Below are 21,834 nucleotides of genomic sequence, written 5' to 3' on the forward strand. Positions count from 1 at the left end.
AAGCAAAAGAAAAATAATAAAAAGATTTCACACATATATATATATATATGTGTGTGTGTGTATCATCCAGAAGAAGTCTTACAATAAGGACGAAATGTTGATGAATACATAACTCGGTTTGTTCCTTTTTTTTATCTCTATCTCGTGGGAATACTATTTTCTTTATTCTCATCATATATCTATTTTTGTTTGTTTTTCCAGACCTACTCAGAAGTCTCCAATCCCAATGGATCGATTTGAAGACACAATAACTACCCTCAGTGTGCCCCCAGAACGACGCAGGGGATTCCAGATCCAGGGAAAAGCGAAGGCGTTGTATAATTTCAGTGCACAGAATCCTAAGTGAGTTATCCCATGTTGAATAAATTCAGTTTCATGAAAATGATAAAAAAGAAATGTTACCTTCAGATTGCAAGCTTCTACTCCTGGAAATCAAAACTCTAAATTTCACCTGCATGTGAATTTACAAATTTACAAGTCAGATTTCTCTTTGCTTGGAGACTCAAGTTTGCCAAAAAAATTTTGATGAATCAAAGACAGCTCTCATGTAGTTAGACGAGGTTAATTCCCAAGTTCCCTGAACGACAATTGAAACATGCAAACATATAAAAATGTATACTAAAAATATGTATAATAATGTATATTAAATATATATATATATATATATATATATATATATATATATATATATATATGTATGTAAGGGTGGAATGATAAAATTGTCGCCCTAGAAAAGGTGATATGATTCCATTTCTATTTGATGAAAATCGTTTTTTTTTTTTTTGTTGCAAACCATCTACTAGTTGGCCAGTTATGTACAAATCTCAAGAGTGATAGGAGCTTTCTATCATGTCTGAAAGTGACACAATGTTCAATGAGCTAGACTGAAGATGCGCCACTGTACAACTCATGCTCTCTACCGATCTAAGTTATGACAACAGGGCCATTGCCAGCACCCTCAAAATGCAAATTCAAATGATTCAACACTTGAGGGCACAGCTCAAAGTTTCAAATGAGGGACACGTCATGCCACCTCACATCTTTGAAGTTGGCAATCCCAACTCCTGGAATTCCAAAATAATCAATCCCGACTCCTAGAATTCCAAAATAACCAATTCCGACTCCTAGAATTCCAAAATAACCAATTCCGACTCCTTGAATTCCAAATTTTCAAAATGTCTGACTCCTAGATTTTCAAAATTTCGAGCTCCCATTTCTAAGATTTCAAAATATCGAACTCTGACTCTTAAAATTCCAAAATATTCAACTCCAACAATTCCAAAATATCTCGCTGTAACTTTTTATTTTAAATTCTTACAATATTCAGAAATACGGAAAGGTGATGTTGTTTATCTCCATCGCCAACTTGATAAGAATTGGTTCGAAGGAGAGAGGCATGGACGTGTCGGCATCTTCCCTATTAATTATGTGGAAGTAAGTAACAAAATTTAGTATTGAAAGGAACTTCTGAGGCATTGTACTCCTTTACCTACTCCTATGACATCCCCGATTTTTGCCATTCCTGAGTTCCAGGTGGTCGTTTGGTATTTGCTTACAGAAAGGTTGCCGCTCTAATGAAGACTGTAAATGTCAAAAGGCCCCATTTCATCAGATCACCATTCACCTCAATTAGTCAAGAGCATGCAGGCAATTGTCCAGTGTTGGTCATCAGTTGTTATCAGTGAGGAGCAGAGGTCATTTTTAAGCAATAAAAATAAATAACAATTTGACAATAAACATCATAAAAAAAAAAATGCAACTGGATTTATTAAGAAAAAGACTTGGCGCTATTTGCATTTTGAATTTCTAACCGCTATTTTCGTTGGGAAAGCAAAAATCCAATAACATCCAGCGTGAATGGTCCTGAAGATAGGAGCTTTCTATCATGTCTGAAAGTGATACAATGTTCAACAAGCTAGACTGAAGATGCACCGCTGTACAACTCATGCTCTCTACCGATCCAAGTTATGACAACAGGGCCATTGCCAGCACCCTCAAAATGCAAATTCAAATGATTCAACACTTGAGGGCACAGCTCAAAGTTTCAAATGAGGGACACATCATGCCACCTCACATCTTTGAAGTTGGCAATCCCAACTCCTGGAATTCCAAAATAACTAATTCCGACTCCTTGAATTCCAAATTTTCAAAATGTCCGACTCCTAGATTTTCAAAATTTCGAGCTCCCATTTCTAAGATTTCAAAATATCGAACTCTGACTCTTAAATTCCAAAATATTCAACTGCAACAATTTCAAAATATCTCGCTGTAACTTTTTATTTTAAATTCTTACAATATTCAGAGTGTCTGTTGAGTCTTTCAGAAATTAAAAAAATCTGGTTCCAACTCCTAATATTTTTACAAGTCCTACTCTGACTCCGTAATCTTTGTTAAATATGAAACAAATTAAGCAAAGTTAAATTTTTTTTCAGCTTGAATTGATTGCAGGAGATAAAAATTTAAAAAAAAAAAAAGAACAAGTTATCTCCCTTTGTTCAATCAATGTTTATTGTTTTTGTTTTTTTGTTTTTCCAGAGAACTGTCTTTACGGAAAGGTGATGTTGTTTATCTCCATCGCCAACTTGATAAGAATTGGTTCGAAGGAGAGAGGCATGGACGTGTCGGCATCTTCCCTATTAATTATGTGGAAGTAAGTAACAAAATTTAGTATTGAAAGGAACTTCTGAGGCATTGTACTCCTTTACCTACTCCTATGACATCCCCGATTTTGGCCATTCCTGAGTTCCAAGTGGTCGTTTGGTATTTGCTCACAGAAAGGTTGCCGCTCTAATGAAGACTGTAAATGTCAAAAGGCCCCATTTCATCAGATCACCATTCACCTCAATTAGTCAAGAGCATGCAGGCAATTGTCCAGCGTTGGTCATCAGTTGTTATCAGTGAGGAGCAGAGGTCATTTTTAAGCAATAAAAATAAATAAAAATTTGACAATAAGCATCATATAAAAAAAAAAAACAGAATGCAACTGGATTTATTAATAAAAAGAAAAAGACTTGGCGCTATTTGCATTTTGAATTTCTAACCGCTATTTTCGTTGGGAAAGCAAAAATCCAATAACATCCAGCGTGAATGGTCCTGAAGATGGTCGGAGGTTACATCGGTCAAAACGTTGTGAAAAAAAAAAAAAAAACAGCCAACCAAGATGAGAATAATAGTCTAAATAATACAAAAGATTATAAATTCTTTGGTGATCTTTTAAATTTTATTTTGCCAAAAGTTAATGTAATGCTTGCTTGTATTTGGTGATCTTTTAAAGCAAAACACTGGTGCTACCAGATCAGGCTGTCTGAAAAACGTGACTTGACTAAACTGCACCGCATATAGATGTTATTGTTTTTCTTTCTCTTTTGCACAACTCAACCATGTTCTGCAAAGCTCCAAAACAAAAACAACATCCCCCCCTCTCTTCTCCTTTTTTTCTTCTTTCTCCCCCATTAGCTTCCTGACTCAAACGCACGAAATAATAACATAACTTTTGCAAAGCTCAATCAATGAGTAACTATTTAAAGATAAAAACAACTTGAAGCATAAATCTCTTTTTCAGAATTGCTGGATTCGGCATTGAATAACCGAAAAGCGTTGATATGCCAAAAATAAATAAATAAATAAACCAGCACATTTCAGGTGAAAACATTATCGTGTAATTGCATGTAATGTCAAAATTAGTCTAAATTTCAATAATTACGAAAAATAATCCAGTAGAAAAATAATTACAAATAAAAATAAAATTTATTGAATTATCGAGTTTTATTGTATGTTTAATGTGGAACCAAATCAGCAAGGGAGATAACCCCTGACTTCAACTGATAAATTAAAGGTTCACCATTTTTAAACCGATGCGTTTCAAACCGTTATTGTAAACGATATTTCATTAAGAATACATTTAGCACTTCTTCTGCTGGATCATTTTTTGTAATTTTTGAAATTCATACTAATTTCGACATGACACATGTGCATGTATGTAATAATGTTTTCCATTGAAATGTGTTGGTTTAAAAATAAAAATAACCGGCTGACTACAATATGGTTGTCTTCAAGTCTAACGTAAATAAGTTCTTGATGAGCCGTTCCATATAAGTTATCAAATTTAACAAATTTTCATTACTAATGATTATTATATTGTCCAATTTCTACTGTACACTCTTTAACCCTTATCCTTGAGTGGCCTCTTGGCCTTGATAATGAGTTGATACCTATGAAAAAAAAAAAAAAAAAGAAAAAGTCCAATGTGAATAAGTTCTAATTGAATTGTCCCCCTAAGTAATCCAAGTTTCAAAATTCCCACTGTTTACTATGCTAAAATCACAATGACTAATGTATACCTATTAATCCTTATCCCCGAGTGGCCTCTGGGCCTTGATAAGTGGTGACACCCTTGTAAAAAAAAAAAAAAAAACCAATATCAACAAACATTGTTAATGTTTCATGCCAAGTAATAGAATAGGTTTTGTTTTTATTTTATTTTATGACTTTATGCCATTTCTAACATTTTTTTTTTTCCATATTTTATTCTTCAGGTCTTAACAACAATTGAAGCAGCTCGAGTGGCTGCTTTGCAGGCGGAAGGTCAGGCAAAAGCAAAATACAACTTTGTAGCCCAGACATCTGTAGAATTGCCGTTAAGAAAGGTACGTTTCTCTAATTTTTAAAGCTTGAATTCAAATATTTCTCTGGTGCTACCAGATCAGGCTGTCTGAAGATACTGGCTTCCTAGCCAAAAATGCACCAAACATTGATTTTTTTTTGTTTTCTCTTTTCAAAACTCTATCATGTTCTACAAAAGCAACAATCAAACCAAACACCATGAATAAATGTTTGAAGATATAAAAGAACTTGAAGAATAAAAAGTTTTTCCAAATTAGGTATTAAATAATCCAAAATAGGGTTGATATGCCATAAAACAACCAAACCAAATGAAACCAAATATTTCAATTATAACAGACAAAAAAATACCTTGCAGAAGCTTTGCATAATCTTTATGCACCAATAAAATTTTGGCTAGAAATGACTCTTTTATTATATAAAAATAAATTATTTTATCTGCCTGTTCTCCTAAAACTCACAAACTACTAAATATGCATTAATAAACCTTACATGATTTAGTATTACCTTGAACAGGCTATGGTAAAAACAGATTATTGTAATATGGATTCATTTGGGGTTCGTCAGGAGACAGATGTATGATCGAAAACTTGGGGGGGAGAGATGTTTTTTCATTTAATAAATCAAAGGAAATAACTCTTAATTTTTAAGTTTTTTTTTTCTTAATGAATTTATTCCTTTCCCTCGGCAATAAGATGGGTCAGAAAGTGGAATTGAAGAGCCAGCACCCTCAAGGAAGAGCATTTTGACCTGAAAAAAATTACTTGGATAGCCCTGTTGTTATTCCCTGGTAGAGGTATCTCAGGAAATTAGCAATAAACTAACCCCTTCTCAAAGAGAGAAGATAAACCCTGGGAGAGTGGACCTCTTAGAAAACACATGACCAGCAACACGGCAAAGGTCATTTCAGAAATGGCATAGTCTCCGTTGATTTTGGTGCCAGGAGAACAAATCTCAAGGCAAAGTTTTTTTCCTCTTGATCATTATAGAAATTAAACAAAAATAAAAAATAGAAATACAAAGAAATTAGAGCTAGTAGAAGAAGTATCCAAGGTTTCTTATTCATTCTCGAACAATGCCAGGTAACCCTGCTAATCAATAATCATTATGGCAATTGCATGCATCGATCACTACTGAATATAATGTAATAGGTTATAATAAAGAGCAGATGGATAAGGAATGTTGGGAAGGAGGTGTATTAAATATAAGTTTCATAATATAAAGGCTGTAAGTTCAATCCTTGTTGAGGACAGTATGTTTTTCATTTTCAATAAATTTTATGAAACAATATCTGAGGAAAAACTGGTACAAAAATGTGATTTAGTTTATTGGTTTGGAGGATATTATTTTTTGCAAATTATCATAAAAAAAACTTCTTTTTTTTTTTGGATTTTTTTTTTTTTTTGATGAACATAAAAATGATTGTTTAATATTGTGATGTTGTATCCCAAAATAATGAATAACAAAAAAAGTGGTGCTTTTATTGGTCATTCGATGTTGTCATGGAATACCTTCTTATGAATCGCTCAAGGTAAATCTTTAGTGATGCACTACCCTTATTGCCCATTTCGGATTTTGAATCATATCAGCTCAGACAGCAACCCTGACCACACTACTAATAAAGGTACTTAGGAAAGATGATGAATGTGTGTATGTGTATATATATATTTGCACACACACACGCGCACACGCACACATTCCATAATGTATTTGTTGCTACTGCTAATTTGTTGTTTTCTTTGCGAGAAAACTTAATAAATCGAAATGAGATCTCTAACATGAATAAGGAATGTTGGGAACCCACAGTATTAATGCTGGAGTCCCTCAGGGGTCCATCCTGGAGCCAACTCTCTTCCTGATCTACATCAATGATCTCCCAAAACACATACTTAAATCATTCATTGACATCTATGCTGATGACACGACCATCTATGGCAACACATCAAAGGCCGTAAATGACAAAGTTCTCTCTAATTCTCTCTCCTCTGATCTTGAGCGCGTGGTACAGTGGGGGAAGAGGTGGCTGGTCACTTTTAATGCATCCAAAACCAAGCTTCTATCTTTACATCATCAACGCTCTGATCCCCATCTGGCATCAATTGAAATGGATGGCTCTCATCTTGGGGAGGCTCCATGTTTTGATAAGCTTCTGGGTTTGACCTTTACTCCTGATCTGAAATGGAACACATACATCAGGTCTGTTGCCAAGGACGCTGGGGAAATGGTGGGATCCTTCTACCGCTCCAGAAGATATCTCACTACTGATGCAATTCTCTATCTGTATAAAAGCCAAGTATGTCCAAGGATGGAGTTCTGCTGCCACATTTGGGCAGGAGCTGCTAAAAACAGCCTATCCTGCCTTGACAGAGTACAAAATAGACTTTGTAGCTTAGTGGGGGATGCCCTTTTCTCTTCCCTGCAACCTCTTTCCCATAAAAGATGTTGCGAGCCTGTCTTTGTTTTATCGTTATTTCCATGGCAGGTGCTCATCTAAGCTCCAATCTCTGGTCCCCCCTCGCCCATCTTTCACGAGAAACACTTGTCTAGCTGAAACTACTGTCAATAATTTTCCCCACTCTTTATCTGTGCCTAAATCCAAACATAGATTCCATGAGCAAAGCTTCTTTCTTAGAAGTGCACGCCAGTGGAACTCTCTGCCACCTGCCTGTTTCCCACCTGACTACAACTTGGATGTCTTCAAGTCCAACATAAACAAACTCCTAATAAACCGCCCCCTTAAGTAAGACACTATCAAATCTCCAATACTAATGATTACTACAATACTATCTCATTGATTACTGTACACCACCATGGTAAAAAAAAAAAAAAAAAGAAGAGATATACTAAATATAAGTTTCATAATATAAAGGCTGTAAGTTCAATCCTTGTTGAGGGCAACAACCTTGACCACACTACTAATAAAGGTACTTAGGAAAGATGATAAGTATGTGTGTGTGTGTGTATATATATATATATATATATATATATATATTTCTGTAGAAATATATATTCTTATAATATATACCAGTCCTTATTTAAGAAGCTCAATGTTATTACAGCGCAATATAGAGAATAAATGACAAAAAACTATATTCCAAAATTCATGATATTGACCATCTTATAAGTTATTCCTTTAATTCAGTTGAATTGTAAATGTCAACTGAATTAAAGGAGTAAATTATAAGATGGTCAACATCATGAATTTTGGAATATAGTTTTTTGTCATTTATTCTCTCTCTCTCATATATATATATATATATATATATCAAACTGGCCTAATGTAAGCAAATAAGGTATTTGCAGCTTCTCTTCCAATTTTCGGATTTTTTTAATTCATGTAAAAACGCATTCTATTTCCTTTTGGTGGATTGATAGTTGCTATTTCTTCTGATGAGTTAAGGACAAAATAGACTCACTGATTTATATAATAATTAAGTGAATGACTTTGTGCTACAAAACAGATACTGTCAGGAATTGTGAATGTCAACATAATTAAAGGAATAAATTGTAAGATGGTCAACATCATGAATTTGGAATATACACTTTTGTTATTTATTCATTATATGCTCTGTAATTACATTGAGTTTCTTAAATAAGGATTGGTATATATAAAAAGGAAATGTAAGTGAATAAAAAAACTCACCAATCTTTCACGAAAAACACTCGTCTACTGAAACCACTGTCAGTAATTTTCCCCATTCTTTATCTGTGCCTAAATCAAAATGTAGATTCCATGAACAAAGCTTCTTTCTTAGAACTGCACGCCTGTGGAACTCTCTTTCGTTTGCCTGTTTCCGACCTGACTACAACTTGGATGTCTCCAAGTCCAACAAAAACAAATTCCTGATAAAGTGTCTCACTTAAGGGGGCGGTTTATCAAATCTCAATTGTAAATAAAATAATAATAGAAAATAATAATTCTTTTTTGCATGAATGTGTCTCTCCATGCTATAAACATCTATGTAAATTAGATTGTGAAATAAAAAGTTTCTTTACTTCTATATAATAATAATATTTTCACATAGTGATAACGACAATAGTAACAACAACTAAAATAAAAAATAACAAAAGTAAAAGTAAAATAATATAATAAAATAGAATAAAAGGAAAAAATGAAATAAAAATAAAAATAAACTAAAAATAAAATAAAGATATAAAATAAAATAAAGATAAAATAAAATATAAAATAAAATAAAGATAAATTAAAAATAAAATATAAACTTAAAATATAATAAAATACAAATATAAAAAATATAAAATAAAATAAAAAATTAAATAAAAATATGAAATAAAAATAAAATAAACACATAAAATAAAAATATGAAATAAAAATAAAATAAACACATAAAATAAAATAAAAATAATAAACTAAAAATAAAATAAAGATATAAAATAAAATAAAGATAAAATATGAAGTAAATAAAATAAAGATAAAATAAAATATAAACTTAAAATATAATAAAATAAAATACAAATATAAAAAATATAAAATGAAATAAAAATATAAAATGAAATAAAATAAAAATATAAAAATACTACAAAATGAAATAAAAATATAAAATAAAAATAAAATAAACACAAAGTAAAAATAAATAAACTAAAAATAAAATAAAGATATAAAATAAAAGAAATAAAATAAAGATAAAATAAAATATAAACTTAAAATATAATAAAATAAAATACAAATAAAATATAATAAAAATAAAAATAAAATAAATAAATATATAAAACATAATAAAAATAAAATAAAAATATTAAAAAAATATAAAATAAAAATATAAAACAAAAACATAAAATAAAAAAATATAAAAAATATAAAATGAAATAAAAAATATAAAATGAAATAAAAATAAAAATATAAAATAAAAATAATTATGCAAGGATAATTAAGATTCATCACAGTTTACGAATTTTCAAATGAAATTCAGTCTCTGTTTCTGTTTTATAAGTAACTTGTACCCTCCTCTAGAAATATACACTCCAACAAACCCGTTCAGCAACAAAATCCCACCCTTCCACTGTAGAGGTCCCTAGATGCCAGAAAGTCTTCTACTCTAATAGTTTCTTCCCTTGGATTGCTAGACTTTGGAATCCTCTCCCCGTTACCTGTTTCCCCGACTTGCAAAAGTTTAAATGTAAACATCTCACTCGTCTCCCCCAAATATGGTTTTTAATAGTGATCCCTTACATCCAAGTAGTAATATGTCTTGTTCGGAGTGAACATTAAAAAAAGAAAAGAAAAAAAAGAACACGTATGCACGTGTGCGAAGGCTGTGTTTCCGTGTACATCCTTTCGTGCCTCTTCATGCGTCTTTGTGTTCATGTTCATATCATTTCTGAAAGTGTAACATTATGTGTAGCCTTTGTATATGATTTTTTTTTTTACAAGGAATTCACCACTTATAAAGGCCTAGAGGTCACTCAATGACAAGGGTTAATGAATGTACTGTGGTCACTCAGACAACAGCGTAATGATCGGTAGTGTTGGAAATTTGATATAATTTGATTCTGTAAGAGGGTGACTCAATAAGAACTTGTTTACATTTGGCTTGAAGATGACCAAGTTGTAGTTAGCTGGAAAGCAGACTCACTGTACAGTGTTCTACAAGCAGTTCTAGGAAAGAAACTTTGTTCATGAAATTCGAATTTAGATTTAGACACAGATAGAGAGTCGGGAGAAATTGTTGATAGTGGTTGTAGTTTTTTCCGAGTGGCGATATATCTTGTTTGGCGTGAACATAAAAAAAAAAAAAAACAGGTATCTTATGTGCACATTTTAAATTGTCTTTTCTTTTTCCTTTTCCATCGTAGGGGGAACTCGTCGTGCTGTTACGAAGAGTTGATGAAAACTGGTATGAAGGCCGTACTGGGTCACGACAAGGAATTTTCCCTATCAGTTACGTGGAAGTAATTCGACAACCCTCCACACCATTAATCACGCCAGCTCCATCAGTGATATGCACCCCGATGACTGGTAAGTATTTTGGGAATCTCAGTCTTAATGCAGTAAAATCTAAAAAATAATTTAACTGGCAGAATTTTAATGCAGATTAGGTGAACTTTAACCTTTGAACCAATGTTGGTATGTTATATGTTGATGTGGCAGACAAAGAAAACAAATAAGAGTTTGGGAATACCAGGCGCTGTATATAGGACATCATCGATACCTCCCTGCAAGAACCTAATGTTCTCATCTACCCTGACAAGGGATATACAAGCGACTGGGGACCGCTTATGTATATAATATTCTTTTGAAACTTCCTTCTTTGGAGGAAGCTGGTTTAACCCACCCAGAATGCTGCTTCAGTGATATCAATATTTTAAGCAACCGTAATAATAGAATCAATAAAAAAAATAAAAAAATTAACTTTTTAGAATGCATTGTGATGTCATAAGAGACCCTCTGTTTTCTTTCTCTTTTTGGTCCAGGGTATGACCGTAAAAGACATTCAGTGGTGAAGCCCCATTTATGGAATGTGGAGTGGCCATTTAGTTATCATTGCTCTTAGGTACATTTTAACCTAGAATTGTAATAATACCTGTTATGGCATCTTGAAGATACTGGCTTCCTTACCAAAAATGCACCAAACCATGATATTGTTTTTTTCCTCCGCCTTTGCAAAACTCAATCATGTTCTGCAAAGTAAAAAGAAAAAAAAATACAATTTACTTTCTATAAAATAATCAAGTTAAATACCATGTGAATAAATAACTTGAAATATAAATTACTGGATTTGATATTAAATAACCCCAAAACAGTAAAACAAAACAACATAAAACTAAGCGAAACATCAAATAAATATTTGAATATATCAAGAACTTAAAGTATAAAACTTTTTTTTACAAAAATTACTGGATTCGACATTAAGTAACCAAAAATGAGTTTGATATGCCATTAGACAAAACCAACCAACATCTTTTTTTTCTTAGTTATTAAGAACATTAGTCCAAGTAATTCAAATTAATCATGTTATTAAAGCGGAAATTCAAAATTGATCCTGAATGATGAAATCTGGGTTTCACACAGATTAATTAATTTTTTTGTTACTTTAAATTTTCTACACTTTTCTTCAATTGGATTCCTGTTAATACTTTCTGAACTAAAACTGTTGTAATTAAATTGAAAAAAAGAAAATCAGTTGTCATCAAAAGGTATAACTAAGACATAACTCAATAAGTCTGAAGATTAACTTATAAAATAACCTTTAGACAAAATTTGACTTTATTCATCAACACTGTCTTTTTCTAGAGTAAAACTCTAATTTTGATGCTTCTCTAATTATTTGATAACTTTGTTTTTGCCAAAAACGATTTGCCTTTAGCCTAAGACAACTGCTTCAATTTCTGATATCACTTTTTCACTGGAGCCAAATCTCTTTCCCTGGAGCATTCTTTTTAAATCTACAAATAGCTAGTAGTCACTGGGGTGGGGGGTGGGGGCTAGATCAAGAGAACTGGATGGGTGAAGGAGCAATATGAAGTGCAATTCATGTAGTTTTGCCATTGACTTGTTATTGACTTGTTATTGACTTGTTATTGACTTGTGCGTGCAACTACACTCTGATAGCAAAATTCAGAAAACATAAAAACGTAAAAAAATCGATTTAAAAAAAAATAACAATGATATCTATTTAATTGACATGTCAGAAGTACTGAATTATTTTTAAAATCATGAATTTTCGATCATTAACTGAAAAAAATACTTGCCATATTTCTTTGGGAAGACATAACAAGGCAGGCAAGTAAATCAAAGCATAATTTATTAAAGTTACACTGACTTTTATAAGAAATAATGCACTTTCTCCAGGTGATGTTACCTCAGTGCTGGAGACTCCACCAGACTAGATGAATTCTTGTCCTGGAATCCAGTAAAATCAAGAGACCACAAGAAAGATATATTATAACACATTCAAATGGTTGATTGGGGAGAGGAAAATTTGTTCTCAACTTCTTTAAAAAGTGTTTGCGGGATAAAAGAACTTTAATAGAATATTCGAATATCTATGTATCTCATATAGAGTTCAAGTGTTTTTTTTTGTTACATGGAGGTCACCACTTATCAAGGCCCAGAGGCCACTCGAGGATAAGGGTTATTGCGTGTACAGTAATCAATGGGATAGTATCGTAGTAATCGTTAGTATTGGAGATTTGATAAAGTGTCTTACTTAAGGGGGCGATTCATCAGGAATTTGTTTATGTTGGATTTGAAGACATCCAGGTTGTAGTCAGGTGGGAAACAGGCAAACGGAACAGAGTTCCACAGGCGAGAGAAGCTTTGTTCATGGAATCTACGTTTTGATTTAGGCACAGATAAAGAGTGGGAAAAATTACTGACAGTGGTTTCAGCTAGAAAGGTGTTTTTCATGAAAGATTGGTGAGGGAGGAACACACACTGGGGGGGGGGGAGACACAGATAAAGAGTGGAGAAGGGATCTCATTGATTTCTGAGAACTTTGACTGAAGTAAAATAAAACAATGTGAGAAATACAACAAATACAGGATTTGAAGAATAGAAATATAAAATCGCACAAAATATTCACGGTCCAAATAAGATCTCCTCAGTATGGCTAACCTATACTAGGTTTTTTTTTTCCCCTTTTATGAGGTATGAACCTTCTCCGTGTGGTGTTATGTCAAGTAATAGCATTAAGCTGGATATTCCACCTGACAAAGGGAATTCTTGTTCTGGAATCCACTAAGACCAAGAGACCACAAGAAAAGTATAAGATAACATATTTAAATGGTCATTCGGGAGCGGAAAATTATGTTCTCAACTTCTATACTAACTCAAGTGTTAACCCCAAGAAGGGGACCCTTGATTTCTAAGAATTTTGACTGAAGTAAAATGAAACAGTTAAAACAACAGATCAGTTATTGTTATTTTTTTTTTTTACCATTCATTCTTTTTTTTTTTTTTTACGATTCATTTGTTTTTTTCCCCTTTTTTTTTTTACCATTCATTTGTTTTTCCCCCCTTCTTTTTTTTTACCATTCATTTGCTTTTCCCCCTTCTTTTTTTTTACCATTCATTTGTTTTTCTCCCTTCTTTTTTTTTTACCATTCATTTGTTTTTCCCCTTCTTTTTTTTTACCATTCATTTGTTTTTTACCATTCATATTTTTTTACCATTCTTTTTACCATACATTTGTTTTTACCATTCATTCTTTTTTTTACCATTCATTCTTTTTTTTACCATTCATATTTTTTTACCATTCTTTTTTTTTTTTTCAGCAACACCCGAAATGCTTTCTCCAGTCGGCTATGATGCACCTACCCCACCCCCACAGCCCTCACCAAGTGCCTTTCACTACCAAAGATCAGGGTACAGTTCAAGAGTGCAAAGCCCACCTGCCCTTGTACCGGCAGTTGCTAATCAGTCGAGGTCTGCAGCGCCGTCCTCCCACCACTCACCGGCCATCGTTGATGGAGGAGGACCAGCAATCGACATGGGATTCTCCCCAAAAATGAGACACAGTCCACATTTTCATCGGAAATCTATGTCCCCAACTGGCAGCAGCAAATCGACGCAGGAAACAATAACAGTGATAAAATCTCACCCTGCCGTTTCAGATGATGATCTAGCTTTAACAAAGTAAGACATTTTTTTTTCATTGAACCCCCCTCCAAAAAATTAACACTGATTAACTGTTATTCTGTGTAATCATATTTCTCTCTTTATATAAAGTTAGATATTTGTATATATTTTTAGGTATAGGATTATTATGAATTTTGGAGCACAGCTGTTAGATGTAAAAGTGGGTAATGTTGGCTATATTTAGTTTAATTTAGTTTTATTCAAAGGGGAAGGGGCAGAGAAAGTGAAAGCTTTTTGTGAAATTTCAGACCCCTTCAGTTTTTGTGAATTTTTTTTTTTTTTTGTTACATGGTGGAGTCACCACTTATCCTCGAGTGGCTTTCAGGTCTTGATAAGAGTTAATAAGTCTGTGAGACAACAGTGATGGTGAAAATGGGATTAAAGGTTGTGCTGATAATCTGCCCTCCACAAGCCCCTTTTATTTGGCGAATTTTAAAGAGTTTTTGAAAGGTATAATATGAGTACAACCTTCCAATTCAAATATTTCAGATTTGCATTAAATTTGATGCACACTCATTCGACAACAATTAACCAATATCCTCTAAATTTCAATTTCTTTAAATTATTTTAATTTAACGTGTAAATTTTAGACATTCTTTTTTAGAATCAAAATTATAGGATGAATTTTGATTAAAATTGGAATAAGGATTCTAGAGATAAGGTTTAGTGTGGTTATATCTTGGTTTTAATCTTTGTAATGGGGGTGTAAAAGTGGTGCAAAACTTTTCAGGAAATTTATTTTACCTGCCTTAGGACTGGTATTATTCGAGTTTATTATTTGAGCCTTGGAGGTCAGTAATAATCAAAACAAAAGCATTAATATAATTAGCAAAAAGTTTATTAACAAAAATATATTACAGAAGTACACGTCATGATTCAGGGGCTATAACTGCTACAAATCGGTACACTGATAATGCCATAAACGTAAACATATTTATAGTAATTTATATTTTTATTTATAGTAAGTTCATTGTTCCTGAGATAGGTATATCAGCTTATCCCTTAACTGCTTTCTCTGCTTGTAACAATGTTGAATCCTGATAATTTTGATGACAAAAAAAAAAATTATAGTTTAAATGCAACAATTAATTTGTCTTATTAAAAGCATTTATCTATTTATCATGAAAAATTTCCTTTTTAGTTTTGTGAAATGAAAAAGTTGATAAAGTCAGAATCTTGTCTTCTTTATAATACGGATTCTTTATAATATGGATTCTTTATAATACGGATTCTGGAATAAAATGGCAAACACAGTGGAATGCATCGTGCTTATTATTAACATGAGCGAAAAGTATGTCTCAAGCACAAATGCATTTAATTATATCAGGTTGACAAGAAAGTTCTTGCGGTTTTTAACGTTTAATTCAGATGAACATATCTCGGCTAAAACAAAAATTTATTGATCGAAATAAGCACCAAGTTTTTGAAGCATTTCTCATGTAGAAAGTTGTCGAGATGCGTGAAAACGTGGTAGTTGGTAGGTGAGAGATCTGGAGAGTATAACTGATGAGGTAGAGTTTTGCAGTCCAATTCGTTTAACTTCTGCAGGGTCGGTTTAGCAACGTGCAGTTGGGCATTGTCGTGGAGGAGAATTGGGCCTTTATTGTTAACTAATGCTGGACGTTGTTGTCGAAGTTTTAGTTTCTGATGTTAACAGTACTTCTCTGCTGTTATGGTTTCACCTGCATTAAAAAAAACTAATGGATGAGAACGGTCGCAGAATTGGGCCTTTTCTGTTGACTAATGCTGGATGTTGTTGTCGAAGTTTCTGATGCATTTCATTTGTTGACAGTATCTGCTGTAATCATTTCAACTACATTAAAAAAACTGTAACGGATGAGACCGGTCGCAGACCGCCAAACAGTCAGCATGACCTTCTTTTGGTGCAACTCTGGCTTTGGGAAGTGTCGCAGAGCTTCGTCAGCATCTAATCACTGAGCTGAGCATTGCCGGTTGTCATAAAGAATCTATTTTTCATCACGCCACAACCAGGTTGAGAAACGGATCATTCTTGTCGCACAAAAGAAGGGAAAATGACACTTCATAATGGCATTTTGTTTGTTTGTTGGTCAATTCATGAGGTATCCATTTATCAAGTTATTTTGTCTTTTCAATCTCTCTCAAGTGGTTGGAAATTGTTATATGCGTTACGTCTAAATCAGGAGCAAGTTCTCGAACAGTTCTGAGTGGATTGTCTTCGACTAAAATTTTTTAATTGATATCTGATGATTGACCACTACACTCATCTTCAAGACTCTTGTCGCTGCCATGAAATTTCTTAAATCACCATTGTGCAGTGCATTCGGTAGTGGTTCCTGGGCCAAATACTTCATTGATATCACAAACTGTTTCAGTAGCTTTTCAGCCTAGCTTGAATTAAAATAAAGAAATGGTAGGAATTTTCTTCTTTCTATCTTGTATTCAACATTTTGAAAAGTGTTGCGTAGTCACTAAACGAACATATATTACATGATGGAGGGGTTCATATATATGTTGTGTGATTGTGTGGCATGTTATTAAATGTCTATAGTGCTTCTTCACTTTCTGAACCATATGTCATGTTTTACAATCTATTTACGTTCCGTGATAATTTTTTTTAGGTGTTGATGTGTGTGTCAACATAATAAACATATTTGACGACGTACCTGTTTTTCTGCTGTCGTTTCTCCATGAGTTCTTCAGCCAAATCTTGGGTGGGAGAAGGATTCTGTGTAAACATAAACATTTCAAATAGAGGCCAAGATGCTGCGTTATTCTTTTATTTCTCCCAAGTAGTCGATATAGCAGAGGAGTGATCGACAATCTTTGCTTGGGTGGTTAGTTCTTATACGTCCCATGACTGAGACTCTCTCCCCTACCTCGTTCAGATCATCTTCTTCCTTTGACGTCCTCAATCCAACTCAACTATCTTCCCAGCTAACCACAACATGTGGCAATAGCCTGTCACTTCCGATCAGCTGGTCAGATATCTTCCAGTGCAACTTGATCAGTCACCGAGTTTGATGTGTATTGACATGTTTTGATAATGTATCAAAACATAGTTCCACATCTCTTGTTTATTTCCAGTATGATAGATAAACAGATAGATAGATAGTTGAGGAACAGATCTATCTAACAAAAGAAGACATAATTGTTTTAAAACGATTGAAAGTTAAACGATGAGATAGTGCAAAAAACGCTCTTAAAAATGATATATAAACTAAAAGGTATTATAATAGAAAACTTATTTGAAAATACGTTATTTGAAATCAAAATGAAAAATTCTGAAAGAACCTTCTTGTGAACCTAGTATTTTCTCATTGGTGTCTTCTCTATTTTTTTTTTTTTAATTGAAATCGCCCCAGACAAGGTACGAAATCACTTGATGTAATGAGCTTTTAAAGAAAAAAAAAATACTTCAATGTTAAAAACTTGCCAAGTGTGAAATGGATAGATTCAGACTCAGAAACAGCAATTCTTCCCCCTTTGTCAGAAACATTGCTCATAGAATGCAAGAACTAAAGGACAAAATAAGGAAAGCAAGAATTATGAGGCGGTCAAAATAAAACCCAATGTCCACTTTTTACTTTTCTTATCACGCAACATGTCCAGTTGTCTTCATTGTAAAATGGTCAGCCGAACGATTTAAGACGAATTATGGTTTTTATTCTTGAGCACGTATTCTTATAACCTAATTTTGTTTTGACAATGAAATTTGTGAGATTCGGTACTTGTACGTATCCGTTTTTCAAGATCTCCGAAAAAAAATTTCACTTAATTTGATCGAGTAGTTTTTTTTTTTTTTTGCTTTTTTAACAGCGAAAAAACACTTTTTTATGAGAGCACGTTGAAGGTAGCCACAGGGGGATAACTCAGTTTAAAGCGCCGACACTCCCTCCCCATTTTTAATACTAGCTTTTCTTTCTAAAAAATCAAACCTTTTGCTCGGTATCATAAAATGATTTTTTTCTGTAAAAAAATAAATAAATAAAATACTTGATAAAATTAAGTGAAATTTTTTTTTTTCGGAGAACTTCATTTCATAACAGATATGTACAATATAACCTTTTTTCAATATTTTAATTTTTTAATGTCTTAATTAAACTGTACAATTACTGGAGATTTCTCTATTATCAGGGGACATAACTCTAGGTTATTTTTTTCTAAATAAAGTAATCAATTTTTTTTTTTTTATAAAGTAATCTCCAAAGGAAAGACAACTCCGTGTCTTTATACAGTAAAAAAAAAACAAATGATTACATACTATTTTGAGCTAAAGCCACCTAACATAGATTAATACTATATCTAGGATATAGTACATCAGTATATGGATAAAATAACATCCTCATAAATAATCAAATTCTACCCAATTTACACGATTAACAATAACTACGCAACCACCTTATTAACCCTTATCCCTGGTGCTTGATAAGTTGTGATGCTCAAATACAAAAAGAAAAAAGAAAAACTAAGACAAATACAAAACCATCTAGTTTTTTTATTTTTATTTTTTTTTGGTACTTGTACAGTTTAGTCAAGACATTAAAAAATGAAAATATCGAAAAAAAAAGTTTAAATTGTACGTATCCGTTACGGAACGAAGTTCTCTGAAAAAAAAATTTCACTTAATTTCATCAAGTAGTTTTTTTTTTTTACAGCGAAAAAACAATTTGTTATGATACCGAGCAAAATGTTCGATTTTTAGGAAGAAAAGCTAGTATTAAAGATGGGGAGGGGTGTCAGCGCTTTAACTGGAGTTATCTCCCTTTGGCATTTCTAAAATTCAAACAAATTTGTTTTTTAAATTCAAGATGGCTGCCTTCAACGCGCTCTCATAAAAACGTGTTTTTCCACTGTAAAAAAAAAAAAAAAAAAAAAAAAACCTACTTGATGAAATTAAGTCAAATTTTTTTTCGGAGAACTTTGTTCCATAATGGATACATACAATTTAAACTTTTTTCGATATTTTCATTTTTTTAATGTCTTGATTAAACTGTACAAGTACCTTTTTTTTTAATGGAAATTGCTCCAGACAAGGTGTGAAGCCATGATGTAAAGAGCGAACAAGAACAAAATTTGATTATTGTGAAGAAAAAAAATTTCCGAACGAGATAAATTACCTTTTTCTTTATTTTAAGATATCGTGCAATCTACGCTTACAAACCACAGAATGAAGATGAATTAGAACTTTGGGAAGGAGACGAGGTGTACGTGATGGAGAAATGTGATGACGGCTGGTACGTTGGAACCTCAGGCCGTACTGGGATATTTGGGACTTTCCCAGGAAATTATGTGCAACCTATATGTAAGTCATTTTGTTTTCTTTTGTGATTTGTGAAAAAAAAAAAAAAATTCATTATATCTGAAATTTACTAAAATAAATATCACTTTATTTAAACCTCTTGATGACATCCAATAAATACTGTCGGTTCCACTTCAACTCAGTGTTAAGAGACAGAAAGTTCTTTCTCCTCGGATAAACTCTATCTAGGATAATGAGCACTTTTGGATTACTGTATACCACTTACGAAATGTAATACTGCAATCTTACATTTATTGCTCTTGTATAAAGGGCTATTGAAACCGCCAAATAAAATTAAGAATGCCTAAAACTACCCTTTCTGAGTTTCTTGCCTCCCACCCTCCTTAATCTCAAATCCTAACGCCGCAAGATAAAATCTGCTCCATATAATTAAATGAATAAAAAATTTAATAAACCAATAAAAAAATTAAATAAATAAATAAAAAAAATGAAACAAATGGATGTATAATTAAATAAATGAATAAACAAATAATTAAATAATTAATATTAAAATCTCCTTTATATATAGTTTCAAAGATATTAGCAAATGAATGTTATAACGAAAATATGAATTTGCTGGCACAAATTGAAAACTAGTCATAAAAAAAATAAAAAAAAACAAAACAAAAGTTTTTACTGCAAAGAGTTCATGAAATGGAAAAAAAGAAATGGAAAGTAAAAAGATGAATATATATATATATATATATATATATATATATATATATATATATCAAAAGTTAGATTTCAGTAACAGTATCTTCATTCATTTTTAAAAAGATCCAGTTTTTAACCGAATCTTTCATTGTCGCTTAGACAACCAAAATAAAGAATTAGCTATCTTGGATTTTCTATGAGTATGACTCGTCAGAAAGAAAGGCTAAAATAGTTTCCAAAACATGACATGATGTCTTCAAAAAAAAAAAAAAAACATATCTTAAAAAGAATCAAAAAGGAAAAACTTTTTTATTGAAGCATTTATGTACTTAAGCTTCTGTTAATAACCGAACCTTAGGTTTACTAACAGAGTCAACAAAAATATATAGTAGAACCTCAAGGATACGGCATTAAAAATTAGCAACAAAATACAGTACAGTATATAATGCACGTGTTTATAATCAAATAACATTATAAATAACGCCATAAGGCGGGGCAAATATCGTAACCAGGCGCAGGAAAAACATTGTATTCCACATTGCAACCTGAAAAAAACTTATTCTAGAGGCATCATATCCCGGGGTTCTACTATATACTGTGTGTACTTTTCCTAAAGATTGCCAAAACAAATTAGATCATATCTTTTTACTTTTTCGTATTTTCCTGTATTTTTTCTCTTCTTTTCACTGAATCTAGTAATACAAAAAAATTCTGCCTTTTATATGACAGCAGTACTCCATCTTAAACTGCATCTCATAGAAGGTTGTGTCAGGAGTTGGATACTTTCTGGAGTGGTGGAATGATCCAACTATTTTTCCTGTGATCTAAGATTTGCTGTAAGTCTTCAATTTTAGGAGTAAAGTTAGTCTTAAATAGTTATCGAAGTAGGAAGTTTACTAAAGTAGAAAGCAATTCATTCAACTGAAGAGAAATGATGATTCAAGCATTGGTGGTGAAAGAAGTGAAACTTGGCTTTAGAATTGTTAACTGTAAATTGCCACTTTTTATCCATTGCACTATGTGCCCCAAAGTCAGAATAAAGAGAGGTCAACGACGCTCATCAAAGTGCTGCCAAAGATTTTCCAGTGCCTTTAATTAAATAAATCTTCCAAATTAATTATTCAAAATTTGATGCAAGTTAGAAATTGTGCTTTAGTGTGAGTAATTACCATTTATGTGAAATTCTGATATAAATTTAAATTCTTGATTCATGAAGATATTTTTTTTTTTTACAGGATCCAAGACAACATTGATGCTAAAATATATATATAAAAGATTTTTTTCAAAAGAAACAGATTACAACTTTAAATGCTTTTGAAGAAAGAAAAACCTTCAGAAGATACATACATATATATATATATATATATGTATATATAAATTATTTAGAAGAAGAAGAAATGATCCTTGTTTTTAGTGTCTGGATGGCACATGGTATTGTTATCATCACTGGCTCTACTAGCACAGCTTTGCCTAAGATTTTCAACGATTCTTTCAGTATGTTTCTCCACACGCAAAAACAAAGAAAAGACATTCTACTTTCTCCCCTCCCCCCAACCACCGCGAGATGCCTAATTATCGTGCACATTATTATTTTACGCTTTTATTTTATTTTTTTGTGTGTCTGTTTGTGTGTGTGCGTATGTGCACTGAACTGTTTTTGCCCCCAAGCAAATAGGTTTAGTTG

The 21,834-nt window shown here is 32.3% G+C and overlaps 1 protein-coding gene across 50 annotated transcripts in view; it reads left to right on the top strand.

Moving 5' to 3' along the window:
• The window catches only part of LOC145252497 (uncharacterized), a 957,520-nt gene extending 935,971 nt beyond the window's left edge, over window positions 1-21,549 (top strand). For all 50 annotated transcript variants that reach the window (XM_080111966.1, XM_080111941.1, XM_080111971.1 and 47 more), the window contains 7 exons: window positions 202-342; window positions 2,536-2,650; window positions 4,536-4,646; window positions 10,432-10,594; window positions 13,852-14,212; window positions 19,333-19,499; window positions 21,386-21,549. In XM_080111966.1, the coding sequence (XP_079968092.1) occupies window positions 202-342; window positions 2,536-2,650; window positions 4,536-4,646; window positions 10,432-10,594; window positions 13,852-14,212; window positions 19,333-19,499; window positions 21,386-21,387 (1,060 nt within the window). In that variant the 3' untranslated portion in view covers window positions 21,388-21,549. The remainder of the gene's footprint in view (window positions 1-201; window positions 343-2,535; window positions 2,651-4,535; window positions 4,647-10,431; window positions 10,595-13,851; window positions 14,213-19,332; window positions 19,500-21,385) is intronic.
• The last annotated feature ends 285 nt before the right edge of the window (window positions 21,550-21,834 follow it).

This window comes from Euprymna scolopes, chromosome 29 (genome assembly GCF_053919585.1).
Source record: "Euprymna scolopes isolate OS-2025 chromosome 29, ASM5391958v1, whole genome shotgun sequence".
Lineage (NCBI taxonomy): Eukaryota > Metazoa > Mollusca > Cephalopoda > Sepiida > Sepiolidae > Euprymna > Euprymna scolopes.